General features: G+C 33.3%; 1 protein-coding gene across 1 annotated transcript; it reads left to right on the forward strand.

Annotated features, from left to right (window-relative positions):
- The first annotated feature begins 12,571 nt into the window (after positions 1-12,571).
- LOC111800606 (aluminum-activated malate transporter 8) lies at positions 12,572-15,072 on the forward strand. Its single transcript, XM_023684378.2, has 5 exons — positions 12,572-12,829; positions 12,918-13,058; positions 13,156-13,428; positions 13,514-13,638; positions 14,212-15,072. The coding sequence occupies exons 1-5, from the start codon at positions 12,616-12,618 to the stop codon at positions 14,875-14,877; spliced, it is 1,419 nt and encodes a 472-aa protein (XP_023540146.1). The 5' UTR covers positions 12,572-12,615; the 3' UTR covers positions 14,878-15,072.
- Positions 15,073-15,499: the final 427 nt, after the last annotated feature.

Genomic DNA, 15,499 nt, shown 5'->3' on the forward strand with positions numbered 1-15,499 from the left:
GAAGTTTAGGGCCTTTTGTGTAAAAAGGAAAAAATTGGAGGGCCCTTTTGCTTTCATTTCATTTTTAATATCTTCTTTGTCTTTTTTCGTAATTTCGATTTTTTTTTATTTTTTTTTATTTTTTTAAAAATTTTGTGGTTTTGGGAAATGGTTGAGATTGGAGATAAAAAGCAAATTAAATTTGTAGACAAACAAATGGAGCAACCACCGCAACACCCACTTTTAATGCTCAGTGGACCAACCATGTTTCTAATACTAATACTTACGGGTTCCTATGGGTTCGGTTGGACTTGTGTTACGATCTAATTCGTTTAGGGTTTTGGGTTTAGATACAAAAAATAATCGGTTCAATTTGGATTGAGTCGGTCTCACACACACAATGGAATCACCATCGTTTCTTCCCTTCTCCCACTCGACACTCATCCACTTATCGTACTACTCATAATGTCATGTTTCTTTTTTCCCTCTTTCCCTTTTCTCTTCTTTACGCTCATCATTAAACCAATCACAACCTCACTTCTATTTTTTCGTAGGTGAACTATTTCATGTTCATTGAACCAAATAGTTGTCATCCACCACTAGAATCGTCATTGTTGGATCCAAGGGTTATGTTATAACCCTATTCGATTCATTGTTTAAGTTCAAACGTTTATAGACTCATAGGTAGTCCCAATTTCCGTCATCTATAAAGGTAACAATAATGGACTATTTGACACTACGTGTTGTTTATGCACATTTTTTTGAAAGTGGTAGGTGTTCTTTGACCTTAAGCGAGTAGAATTTCTTCCCCCAAGATATAATTACTTTATCCATTTCTAAGCTCATCCCATCACCTTTAATAAAGTAAACCCTACTAACTCATAATTATAAACATTAAAAACCATATCAAATACCCCTAATGAATGAAATACAACAACAAGATTTGATTAACCATGTAATTAAGTGTGTTAATGATAATGATTCAACTTAATCTTAAACTCTATTGTTCATGGGCTCCTTAATGGTATATACATTATAGTTGAATATTTTAAGTATATAAAAGAAAGCATTACATCAATCTCTCCCCATCTTCAATATGTGGTGTATAAATGAACCCTAGGGTTTGTTTCGATGCTTGTTTGGTAATATTTTCGGTTCTTGTTTTTCTTTGTTGAAAACGAAACGATGGGTATAGCTTCATTTTTAGTCTAAAACATAAAATGCCATGTATTTGGTAATTGCTCGTACTTCTGTTTTGAGAATTTTAGCCAACTTTGCAATCGGTATTGCATTACTCCCATCATTGCAACCATGTTTGGCATTCTTATAGTATTTGGGTTTGCACCCTGATACCTCGGTGGTGAAACTCTTATCACCACAATCAAATTTGCATTGACTGACTACTCGTGTCAAATATGTTCTTAAACTTTCAATTTTATGTTTATTACGTCTTTGAATTTTTAATTATTTTTTTTAATCGTTGAAGCATGAACCATGTTCAATGTCATGAATTGTGTGTCTAGATTCAACACAATCATATGTATGAATTCATATATGAATGTGAACAATATGTTGCTATTTGCATATCATAGCCTAATTATGATGAAAAATAGATGGAATTTTAAATGAAATACACATTTTTGTTCATATAATAACAATAATATATCTAGAATTATAATTTAGAATAGGGGACCTGAATCAAAATTAGTAATAATTTAATGCAAGTTTGGCAATAGTACAGATTCTTATCCATTCAGCTAACACATAGTGCATCCCTTAAATCATGAACATTAGTTTAGGTCAAGATTTGATTATACCTTAATTATTGTCTCCAAATTGTCCCCTATTTACCTACTAATTTCTTTAAATTTATTTCCAAAAACAAAAATAAAAATTCACAAACAAATAAATTATAATTCATAATATTCCCTAAAACTTGTCTATATCCCATTGTTCGTACTTTATATCATATTCTTACACGCTACACAAATAGATGGAAACACATATGATTCTTTAAGAACTTATTCTAATTTTTTTTTATTACTTTAGTTTGTATAATATCGAGTGGCATCGCTATCGTCCACGTCGATATCGAACATTAAGTCTTTAGCAATAGCGACAAAAGGAAGAGAGGAAAGAAAAATGGAAAGGAGTAATAGTGATAGTTTTTTTCTTCACTTAGCATTTAGGAAAAGCTTGAAATTCATAGAAGCAAGTTAAAGACTTGAGAGGGTAAGGGTTGAGTTGCTTTCATAAATTGGACCCCATGCCTTTGATTGCCAACCAAAGTGAGCCTTATCTACTTTTCTCCTCTACTAACTCGTTCTTTTCCCCCTCGAATGCCCGCTCCGATACGCAACTCTTTTAAACCCTAATTCGTTAAATTATAAATTTTGTGAGATCCCATATCGGAGAGGGGAGTGAAATATTCTTTATGAGGGTGTGAGAAATTAACTCTAATAGACGTGTTTTAAAATTATGAGATTGACGGTGATATGTAACGGGACAATGTAGACAATATCTACTAGCGATGAGCTTGAGCTATTATAGTTGGTATCTATAACGACCCAGGCCCACCGCTGGCAGATATTGTCCTCTTTGGGCTTTCCATTTCGGGCTTCCCCTCAAGGCTTTAAAACGCGTCTGATAGGGGAAGGTTTCCACACCCTTATAAATGGTGGTTTGTTCTCTATTGTGATGTCCACATTGGTTGGGGAGGAGAACAAACCACCATTTATAAGGGTGTGGAAACCTTCCCCTAGCAGACGCGTTTTAAAGCCTTGAGGGGAAGCTCGAAAGGGAAAGCACAAAGAGGACAATATCTGCTAGCGGTGGATCTGGACCGTTACAGTATCAAAGCCAGACATTGGGTGGTGTGCTAGCAAGGACGTTGGCCCACAAGGAGGGTGAATTGTGAGATCCAACATCGATTGGAAAAGAGAACGAAATATTCCTTATAAGAGCTTGAAAAACTCTCCTTAATAGACGCGTTTTACAATCTTGAGCTGATGGCGATAAGTAATGGGCTAAAGTAGTAATATCTGCTGGAAGTGGGTTTGGGCTATTACAGAGTTGGTCAAGTTTGTATAAAAAAGGTCCGTAAATTTTAAAAACCTTAAGAAAATGTTGAATACATCAATGACCTATACTATTAGATACAAACTTGAATAATTTAGGATTTGCTCAGCCTAATTGAAAGTTTAAAAGCTTATTAGATACTGTTTAAAGTTCAGAAACTTATCTTATAATGTAACCTTCTTTAAAATATTAGGTAATGAATCTCGCATGTGATGAACTTTTGGATGCTAATTTTTGTTTGAAATAGTTGAAGTGACATAACAGCGCGCAACAAGCGTTGAAGAATTAGTCTAAAAAGATTATACCTACCTACCATAGCTAGTTTAGGGTTTAGAGCCTTGTAACGATTGAATGTGATATCGAATATAAGAGGTTAAAACGTTTAAAAATAGATATCTGAATACTCCAACAACTGTTTTACCCTAGTTTAGACAATAATTTAAGTTTTTGAATTAAATATTGATTTTGAAGACACGATACCGTGAATTATTTTGTTCGATAGGTAGGGTTCTTTTGTTCATTGAACTTGTCGAATTATAAAACAATTCAATCATTAAAATTTGCATATGTTGCTTTCTCTATAACTTTATTATTAGAGAATGACAGTTAGTTTAAGGGTTACCTAGCTGCTTTCTTAATACAACATTGTCTCTTCTTTCCCACAAATTCTTTTTTTATTATTTATTTTTTTTAAAAAAAACCTTTAGATCATATTCTACATTCTTAGTTTTTTTTTTTAATGGAAATTACGTATATTTTAAGAATGACGTGGAAGTGTGTGTATAGATTAGTGATGTGGACATGAGTGTCAAAATGAATCATATGATTAATTAATTAACTACTCTAATTAAACTATAATTAATGTCTAATAAACCAAAAAATATTAATGTTTAGCGTAGAACCAATGAAGTTAGGTATATAAAGTAAGTGTACCATACTAAAAATATTAGGCTATTTTCATTAATTTAATATGATTTATAATTTTGTATTATTAAACATTAATGGTTATTTAAAAAGTTCTTTTATAGTCACGACTTCAAATTTTTACGAACAAAAAGGTTATTTAATCTCGAATTTCATTATTATTTTAATTGTTTGTCCGTCATAATTTTAGTTAACTAATTAATGCGTTAAAAAATTAAAATGAAAATGAAATTCGAGATTAAATTAAGAACATAATAACCTAAGAACTAAAAGAATCACGAGCCCGCCACGTCACGCAAACGCCAGAAGAAAAAAATTAGGCAGAGGGAGGGGGGTAGGGGTGGGACCCACGTGGGTTGATCCTACGTGCCAGGTCGAATTGCGTTAAAGGTCCGTCGGGGGCGGGGGGAGGGGGTTTGGACTTTTGCAAGTAATGGACCCCACAGGAACCCAATCACTGTACACGCGTCAACCATACGGGTGGGTTTTAAATGTGCCCCCGAAATTTTTTGCTTTTTACGAAGATTCGTCAAGAGGTGGGGCCCAGAAGGAGTCCAATCAGAAACGGGGCTCATTTTTTTTTTAAAAATTAATTTGTGCTTTGATTGAGGCGTGTAATTCCACGAATAGAAGGGGCCCACGTGTTTTATCTTAAGTGGAAAAGTCAAGAAAGCAACCAATAAGAGAAGAGAGATGGGTGTGTGGGCAACTGAAACTGGCTTTTGTTTAATGCGGGATAATGTCCCTCTTGTCATTGTCGGGTCCCATGATTTGACACGTGTCGCACTCTTGTACCACGTGACCAACTGCCCCGCTCTACCTCCTTTACTTCCTTTTGACCCTTTTCCCCCACTTTTCCCTCTCCAAATTAATTATTACAGAAATGGTGAAATATACCCTAAACTTATATCCAAATAGTTATTATAGTTCGTGTATTAAACCAAACATTCGATTAAATTGTGAAATCTCGTATTGATTGGAGGGAGAAACAAGTGCTAGTATATATTGTCTTTTTTGGACTTCTCCTCAAGATTGTTAAAATGCGCATGCTATAAGAGAGATTCTCATACCCTTAATAAAGAATGTTTCGTTAACATCTTCGATGACACAGTATCTAGTCTCCTCCAACTTTTTTTCTGGTAGTTGAGTGAGACACGAAAATATTCAAATCCACATCCTTATTAAAAACAATCTTTCTCATGGAATAATTCTTCTTTTGCACAACCGATCATGATATAACGTACTGTTTGTTTATTGTTTAAAATCTCACATCGGAAAAATAAAGAGATACATGAATTACAACTCTCGTTATCAATTAACTTTGGAATGGAACCTCATATTTACATAATACACATGCTCTTTTACACTTTAAATCTCTTGACTACATTTATAATGCATCAGCTTTCAAATCCCTAGCTCGATGGCTACAACATCAATAAATCATTTTCGACTTTAGCACATCTACATCGGCCTCTTCGTATGGGACGGGCTGATGGAAATCGAACCCACAGGAACTTTTGGGATCCCTAAATAAGGCTCACGGCAAAGCCTACAAGTTTGTTTGTATATTCACTCGATTGGACTGTAAATAATTGCTTGGGCGGATCTACGTGCATGGCAGCATGGGTACTATGACTTGATGCTGACGTCAGCTAAGGGCAGTTATGTTATAAATTTTTAACCTTTTTGTTAGAATTTAATTCCCGCAGTAAATGTCGGGGAAAATAATAATATTATTATTTTTATTTGGTCAAATTTGTAATAATTATAATTAAAAATAAACAAAAATGGAAAAATAATATCTATATTTAATTAAATATTTGTTTTATTTAATGACGCATTCATAAACATGTGTGGTGTTCAAGGATTCAGATTTGTTCGTTTAATATTTGTATTGTAATTAATGTAAATATATGTGGGCTCATTATTTCTAGATTCTCTATCACTTGTGTACCAAATTCATGTGTTTCAACCTATGGAATTTGTTTTATTAAAGAAATTTAATGATTCCAACCATATATTTTAAATATCGTGATTGGTAGCTATAATAGCCAAACGCTACCGTCGGTAGACATTGTCCATTACGTATTGCTGTCAGCCTCACCATTTTAAAACGCGTCTATTAAGGAGAAATTTCCACACCTTTATAAAGAATATTTTGTTCCTATTTCCACACCGTTGGAGAATTTTTTTATAGAATAATTAAAAGTTAGGTAAAATAAAAACACGATTAGGTTAATTTAATTTCTATAAAATTTGTATCCAATCATATATTAAATAAGATTGACTAATATAAATAATTGGTGATGCATTTAAATAGGGTGTTATTAATTCCAACCATTGGTTATAATTATTTTATTAGGTCAACACTTTTGGATTTTATAGAAGGGTACCGAATTTTGATTTTTTTTTAATTTATAAAATCAAGAAAAATAAATTATCTATCTTATTTAGATTAATAATTAAATTTAAGTTGAGCACGTTAGAATATTTTGAGGAATATTTATATATTTCTAGAAAAACCTTTCGAATTATTCAATTATTTTCGTCATTTCCCTCATTTATTTTTCTAACCATTTTTATTTTAATTTTAGGCTAAACCTGAAAAATATAATACCTTTTTTTTATATAAGAAAAAAAAAAACATAATATTTAAGCGTCAAAACTGGCATTTTTCTCTCTCTAATTAATTAAAATTAGTTAGATTTTGCGCAGAGTCAAGAAGGATTATCTAATTAAGGTAACACGTGTCGGAACATGATTGATTTATTAATTAATATCAAATGCTTGAGTAAGTCGTTGAAATTTGAACCGTTCAATTCAATTTCTCTCTCATTTTAAATTCCAGCTGTCTTGAAAAAAAAAATAATAATATTAATAATTTTATAGTAAAAAAAAAATTTACTCTCAAAATTGAGAGTAAATTAAAAATTTATTAGACACAAAATTGAAAGTTTAAGAGAGGTACGTGAGACAGAAATTTGTTTGAAATAACGGGAGGAGGAAAAGAAGAGGATGAAGGAGTTTGGTAAAAGAAAAAGGGTATTAATTGAGGAAAGGTGGTGTCCCTAAGTTCCACAAATTTGGAATAAAGGGAAAAGGTAGGAATATGAAGAATTGTAGATAGGCATAGTAGAAGATACCAACCCATACAAAACCCATAATTTGGGGATGACTTTATAAAGTCAATAAATGAAAATGAAAATGAAATGTTTAATTATATGTTATGAAAGATTGAAGAAAATAAATATGGTGGGGGTAACTCCAAACGCCAAATCATACCAAACTAGATTATTAATGTTTCAATTAGGGTTGCCTAAATGATTACCAACAAAAAGGAAAGGCATCGCCATCCACAAACTTACAATTTTCTAATACAAAAAAGGTCGGTTTGTATTGGGTTTTGGGTTTTGGGTTTCATTTCATGGCCTTTCGTAATAGATTTGGTACCAACAAATGGATCAAAATCGGAATAGGGTCAGAGTTATAAAGTGTAACAGTTTTACCATGTTAGATGAATACAACTCTCTACAATGGTATGATATTGTCCACTTTGAGCATAAGCTCTCGTGACTTTACTTTGGGCTTCCCTAAATGCCTCATACCAATGGAGAGAGTATTCTTTGATTATAAACCCATTATCATTCCCTAAATTAGTCGATGTGAGATGTGAGACTTTCATCACTCAACAGGGTTATTATTATTATTATTATTATTATTATTATTATTATTATTATTATTATGATATAAAATGTGAAAAAATAAAATAAAATAAAAGTATATAGAATTGGATTTGATATTGGGCCACATTTAACCGAGTGGAGCTAGATTGGGTAAGGCCCAACTATTTTCTAGGATGGCTTCTACTTCCACGGCCCAATGGATAATTGCATGTTCGTAACTTTATCCACTATTTTTATTTTTATTAAATCACCAATTTAATTCCTTCTGGATTTCATGTCTTTTTTAGTCATCAAATTCTCATAATCGGCTCTCATTTAAATGAAATTATGGTTCATTTATCTGAGTGTCACAATTTTCTTGAGACCAGAAGTCCAAATTCTCGATCTCTCGTATTTGTTGTACTAAATAAATAACCAAGAATGTAAATTCTAATTTTAAAATATAGTTTGAATGAGGATTTTAATAAATCATATTATATATATATATGATAATATGCTTAGGGTTTAGGGTTTAATGTGACACATGGAAGGCACATTTGGAAATATGGAATTAAAGCATTTGATAAAAGTAAAAGTTATAAGAATAGAGTGTAGTTATCACTTTATTTCCCTTTTTTTTAAAGTTTGTGGAATATAACTTCCCATTCATATCTCCATTGTGTACTTATCACTTATTTATAATGCATTTTCTATTTATTACATTAATTTTCTTTTAAAACAATGGTGACCAAATCTCATTCACTCAATTCTTTATATAAATATGTATTCTTTTTTAATTTAATATTCCTTTTCCCCCTTTTCCTTTAATATAATATTCATATAAAAAAAATTATATTTCAAAGAAAAATGCAAACTAGTGGCTATCCTATTAATCAATGGAGATCATGCAAAGTGGAGAAAAAAAAAACATGTTTTAAAAGAAAAAAAAAAAAAACATGTCTTCCACTAAAAGAACCCACTATGAAACATAATTAATTTTGTGGGTAACACAAATTTAGAAACTTAAAGTAAAAGGAGTTATGAGCAAATTTGTTTTTTTAGGTATTTCGTACTAAAGGACTACCAACCATTTGTAGATTTTTTCTGTTTATATAAAATTTCATAGTCTTTAATTAGTGTAAGAAGCAAACTAAATCATACCATATAATCATTTGATAACTCTAGGTTTTTGTGAAATTTAATTTAATTAATTGATTGATAATATATGTTTCTGAACGATGAAAGATGTCATGAATTTTCATATTTGTAATTCGTATTTGTTTTAGGTGAGGACGGTTGTACTTTGTCAAGTTTAAAATTCTATATTTCATCTCAGCTTCACGGTTTTATCACGTGTCTATTAGGGAAAGATTTTCAAACCCTTATAAAAAAATGTATTGTGGGATCTCATAATCCACTTACTTTGGGTCCTAGCATCCTCGTTGACACACCACTCAATGTCTGGCTATGATACTATTAGCAGATATTGTCCGTTTTGGCCTATTACATATCGTCGTCAGTCTTACGATTTTAAAATGCATCTACTAGGAAGAGGTTTTCACACCCTTATGAAGAATGTTTTGTTTCCCTTTCCGACTGACTTGAGATCTCACAGAAAATAGGTAAAACAAATTACAAGCTGATTGAGGCCATTGAATGATTTCCACATAGAGTGTTTGCATAATGAGAGGAGGTAAAAGGACAGTGGATAAGCTTAGAATTAGAGCATTGTATCAAAAAATGAAAACACTAACATAGCTAGAGAGATGATCACTTAGAAGCACTATCTACTTTGTTCGGCTACCTAGCTAGCTGTGTATCACCCACTTCTCTCCATCAACTTGCATGCCAACCTACAAAATTGGGTATCAATTCCATCTAAAGTTAATATCCATCTTGGGGTTCAATGTACAAACTTGTACTCATTCTCATACTTCCAACCAACTTCTATATATCATAATTTGTTTCCAATTTTCATTTGGGTTTTTGTAAAGGAAAAGTAAAATGGGGGAAAGTCACTGTATGAACATTGAGTCAGATCCTACTCATTAGTGCTTCATGACAAGGCTTATTATTCCATGAATCAAAATGTTGGATCAGATTGGTTCATATATATATGGTTAATAATAATCAACCATGTAAATCCCTAGTTTAGTGTTAATTAATCATAAACATAACTGAGTTTTTAAACCATTTCTATATTTAATATGCTCCAAATTTAAAGCCTATCTATATCTCTCTCTTTCTCAATGCTGACACTGCATGCGTTCAACAGGAAGTAGTGGTGACAATTTCTGGTGACTTTAAGCGTAGAGATGATGATCTTCCAATATTAGTTTAAGTATTTGACTTCCATAATCCATAATTCTTTTTTTTTTTTTTAGGTTTCATTTTTAGGGTTTGAAAGGGTTGCCTTTTGGAGTTTTGTATATTGATTCTTTTATTGTTAAGCGTGTTTATCTTGAAGCAATGCCTTTACTAAAACGATGCATGTTGGTTTGTTGAGAAATAGGTAATATGGTTATGTTGTAAGGAAATGTCGAGGTCATCAGGTATCGAATCCAAATTCTAAATCTTAAACATGGGACATTGCGTCAACTTTTGTTTGGTTTATCTTTAAACTATTAGGAAGAGTCGTCTTCTAATAATATTTGTAACGATCCTAAGCCAAGAATTTGGAATCGAAAGTTTGGCGATTAGCCCCAAGACATTTAGCTACATCAAACCAACACCCAACTTCCTTTTTAATTTAGAATCTAACACGTTCTTTTTCAATCTCATTCAACCCTTATACTAAAGTGGAGTATTGTTTTGTTTCTTAGGATTATGCCTCACGCCTTAGATTCTTTTTCATCTCTTATTTTCCACAATACATTTCAACTTCCACTTTCCAATTGCTATAAAAGAAACCCACCAAAGAACAAAGATTATCTTATCATATTCTCTTTTGATTCAAAAAGCGAAAAATATCTCGAACAAAATCCTAAGGACAACTTCTCGATCCTATTACATAGTCTCGTAACTCGTTCGTTTAGATCACGTAGATAAATCATATCGTAGTGAAAATACGAAGATAAAAAGTAATATTATTTATGGACCCATTTTAAGCACATAGTTAATGCAAGTTCATTTTGGGAAATCTGGCTGAAATGGTGGATTACAGCTCTCTCTCTCTCTTTCTCAGGTGGGTTTAAAAGAGTGATGAAATTGTAGAGCTGTATCACAATGAACACTAGAATTTGTGGTCTATACATTGTGTGCGTTAGGCTCAACTTGTATAGCCACACACACTTTCCTGCCAATTCAACTAATGCTCTAGCATGCACCTTTCCTACCACCTATCACTTCTTCCTACCCGGTCCCCCTTTTTTATAGCTACTTCTTCCAAATGTAGTTGAGTTTCGCCAATCGATGATGTCCAGATCCAGATTCAAACACGGACCGGAGAACAGAACATTAGTTAGTTACTCCTCTGTGCAACACACATGAGCATGGTGGTCTGTGCGAGATTGCTGTCACCACGAATTAATTTTTTGGATTATAATTTGAAAAACATCTCCAACTGAGATTCCTTGATCTAGAAGCACATGAAGATGTGTTTCGTGGACTATGTTTATAAGCGGGTGGACTTTTAAATCGATCTTAGCTCCAAGTTTTAGGTTATTCGAGGATATTATGTTACTAGATACTTAATAAGTAACGCTATAACTTAATCAAGACTCTTTAAGGTTATAGAATCTTCTATTCTATGATTTTCATGTTCTTATCTTATTTGGGTCTTAATTGTTTTATCAAGTTTAAACTCGTAGTTCTACATCATCTGACTCTATTGAGGTTCGTATCGTTCTTTGGTTCTTATCAAAAATTCATTGTCATTCCTGAGCTAGTTCTTTGAAACTCATCAATTTTCATAATCAAGTAACCTACATATCAAAGGTGCTCGAGGCACGACCTCGTCATGATTCCAACTCATAACCTCATCATATCGTTATAGACACTACAAATGAAGACATACTCTCTAGTAGGGATAAGTTGGTGTCTCTCTAGTAGGCCCCATAACATCGTCCTCATCCAGGAAACAACGTTCATCATGCCTGCCAATCATCATCTAATCATGTTGTCTATTCACAACTAATGAATGGTTGGAGATCCCTTATTCACCAACTATAAGGTTCATACCAACTCAGAGAGAAAGTGATATCTAGTAACTAAGGAACCAGTAATCGTGTGGATCTCTCGTATCTCTAGTTGTGCAATAGCCCCATCATTCAATCATACAAGTGAAAGTGCGTTAATTATTCAATCACATACTCAATAATTAAAACTTCTACCCTCTAATCATTGAACAAAAAAAAAGTATATTCTCGAGAAAGATTTGAAATTAGGTCGTGAACTAAAAAGGGCACCAAAGAACCCTAATCTATGTGTATTGAGTGATGAGAATATACAAAAAGCTCCAAACGCATATCCATGGAGTAGTGCTCTTCATAAAAAATGAATATAACAAATGATAAAGTGACAAACACATACACAATATTTTAGTATGAGGAATCGAATAGGGTTTAACTTTAAAACAAAGAGAAAAAGAGAGAGCTTTTAGTGGCCAACAGTTGATGAGGCTAAATGGACAGAATTCAACTCCCTACTTTATTAGCTTTGAAAATGGGGCTGCCTGTTTTTCAATCATAAAATAAGTATTGCTCAGATCCATACCAAAAAAAACATTCGATCGAGTCAGCAAAAATGTCTTTTTTTTTTTTTTCTTTTTTTTTTTTTTTTTTGTCAAACACAAAATCTTTGTCTATATGACCTACCAAAGACACCAACACATGATGTCCAATCTCACTATTCTTATCAACTTGACCCTTTTTTTTTTCCAACTTTTTCACTTATAAATACCCCAACAATCTTCCCTCCAATCCACATCTTTCATTTCTCTCTCTCTTTCTCTATAATTTTTAAGGTTTTGGCTATGGAGATTGTGAAGAACAAAGCCATGGAGGTAGCCATGAAAGTAAAAAAGCTTGGACAAGATGATCCAAGAAGAATCATTCACTCCATTAAAGTTGGAGTGGCCTTAACTTTGGTGTCCTTGTTTTACTATTGGAGGCCTCTCTACGATGGATTTGGAGCCTCTGGGATTTGGGCTGTCATCACTGTTGTAGTCATCTTTGAATTCACTGTGGGTTAGTATAATTAGTATTATTTGTGTTTTTTTGGGACATGTTTTTTTTTAATGTTGACTGATTTTAATATTATTTTGACTTTTTTCAGGTGCAACTCTTAGTAAAGGTTTTAATAGAGGTTTAGGAACATTGTTAGCTGGTGGTTTAGGAGTGGGAGTTGACTATTTGGCTAATCTCTCTGGTCAAAAAGGAGAGCCCTTTGTTTTGGGTGTCTTTGTTTTTCTTATAGGTAATTGTTTCTTAATTAAAAACATTAATGATTTTAATTATTGGATTAGGGTTTCATTAGGGTTTAACCAAAATTTGATTGGTTTTTTTGGTTGCAGCTACTTCAGCTACATTTTCAAGATTCTTCCCAGGAATCAAAGCAAGATATGATTATGGAGTGCTGATATTTATATTAACTTTTAGTATGGTTTCGGTTTCGGCGTATCGATTTGACGAGTTCTTGACGATGGCGTATCAAAGACTATCTACCATTGTTGCTGGTGGAGCAATTTGTATCATAATTTGCATTGTTGTATGTCCTGTTTGGGCTGGTGAAACGCTTCACAACTTGGTCACTTCGAATTTGGACAAGTTAGGGGATTACCTTGAAGGTTAGAATTCTTTTTCAGTAAAAATTAATTGTAATGAAGTGATGTTCTAAGAGAGTTCTAAGGAAAAAATGTTGAATTTTTTCAGGATTTGGTGGGGAATATTTTTACTGTTGTGATGATGAAGAACAAGTTACTTCCATTGAAAAAGACAAATCATTCCTTCAAGGATACAAAGCTGTACTTAATTCCAAAAGCATGGAAGATTCGATGGTGGGTTCCTTCTCCGGTCTCAATTTGTTTTCTAAGTCATTACTAACCGATATTGTCTTCTTTAGATTTTTTCTTATGGACTTCCCCTCAAGAGTTTTAAAACGAGTCTGCTAGAGAGAGGTTTCCTTCTCCCCAACCGATGTGGGATCTCACAATTCGAGTGGATTGGGGGGTTCCACGTCAATTGAAGAAGGGAACGAGTGCCAACGAGGACACTGAGCCTCGAAAGGGTATGAAACATTCTTTATAAGGGGGTGGATTGTGAGATCCCACGTGGATTGAGAGGAAGAACAAAACATTTTTTATAAGATTATGAAAACTTCTTCATGACATAAGTGTTTTAGAAATGTTAAGAAAAAGTTTAAAGAGGATAATATCGTACAAACGAACAAAATTTAAAACTAAATAAGAATGAGCCTTTTAAATTTTCATTGCCACTAGCTTGTAGGGCTGCATGAAAGGCACTAACTTTAGGAATTGGTGGTTCACTTTTTGTCAGTAAGAGCTGATGGGTTGAGTACAGCTGATCATTGAAGAAAGACCCTTATTTTTGTTTGCCTTATTGTCTGACAGGCAAACTTTGCAAGATGGGAACCAAAACATGGCAACTTTAGCTTTCGTCACCCATGGAAACATTACTTGAAAATTGGATCCTATGCTCGACAGTGTGCCTACCACATCCAAGCTCTCAATACCCACCTCAATTTCCAACCACCAAACCCATCTCAATTTCGAACAATCATCCAACTCCCATGCAACACCCTTAGCTCACAATCAGGGAAAGCCCTCAAGGCCTTAGCCACAGCAATGAAGACAATGAGTGATCCATCCCCCACATCCCAAGTGCATCTAAACGCCGCCAAATCAGCCATCAACGATCTCAAAAACTGCCTTAAATCCGCCACAACACAAACCCCAGATGAGCCTTCAAACCTTCTTGCAATAATTCCGGACGCCACGGTGGCTTCCATTTTGATCGAGATGGTTAAATCAGTGGAGGATTTGTGTGAAGCAGTGAGTGAGCTGTCCGTAAAGGCCCATTTCAAGAGGGTGGAAGGCAGTGTGGCGGTGGAGAAGCCTCAATTGCTTCACAGAGGAGCTATAAAGCCGTTTGTGGAAGCTGAGGGTGAAGATGAAAATGGCCATCATGTTGTTATTACAGTGAGAGAAATTGAGAACGAGGATTCACCACAAAAGAAGGGCTCTTCAGACACCAATGGATTTGTAAATAAAAAGTAGGTTTTTTTTTTTTTTTGGTTATTAATTGAATGTTGTTGGTAGAGGGGGAAAGTAGAAAAGAACCTTTTGGAGGTAAAGTGGGGTTATGTATTAGATTGTGCCTTACACTGTTACCAAGGATGGGGGGTTTTTTTTTTATATATTAATGTAACAATCTTAATTATGTAATGTAATCAACTAACCACCGTTTGCTTATATGTCGCATTCCTCTTAATTAATGTTTCAAAGTCTTGATTTTTTTTTTTTTTTTTTAATTTTAAATAAAATAATTGGAATATATATATATATATGTATATATTGTGGACCAATCATCTATTTCCAAATGTGATAGTTCATTACAAGTTGGGTCAAATTGTTAGATTACTTATTTGAATTAAATTAGGTTTGGATTAGGTTTGTTTGAATTAATTTGATTTCTTATTTGAATTATCGTTTGAAATTAAGTATGTCATAGGATAAATAGGGTAACTTTAAGCATAAGTTCTGCTGGATTTAGTTTGGTAACGCTCCATACTCAAGATTTGATTGAATAGTTGCAATGAAGGCTATCTTCATATTTATCGAATAGTTGGTTAATAATTATAAATACATTAGGATTACGTTTGTTTGAAGACTTGAATTT

This window comes from Cucurbita pepo, chromosome 8 (genome assembly GCF_057944985.1).
Source record: "Cucurbita pepo subsp. pepo isolate OVF chromosome 8, ASM5794498v1, whole genome shotgun sequence".
Lineage (NCBI taxonomy): Eukaryota > Viridiplantae > Streptophyta > Magnoliopsida > Cucurbitales > Cucurbitaceae > Cucurbita > Cucurbita pepo.

Coding starts and splice junctions, on each gene's coding strand:
- LOC111800606 (XM_023684378.2), top strand. CDS start 12,616: ATGGAGATTGTGAAGAACAAAGCCATGGAGGTAGCCATGAAAGTAAAA. Junction 13,059..13,155: donor TGTCTTTGTTTTTCTTATAG/GTAATTGTTTCT, acceptor TTTTGGTTGCAG/CTACTTCAGCTACATTTTCA. Junction 13,639..14,211: donor AAAGCATGGAAGATTCGATG/GTGGGTTCCTTC, acceptor ATTGTCTGACAG/GCAAACTTTGCAAGATGGGA.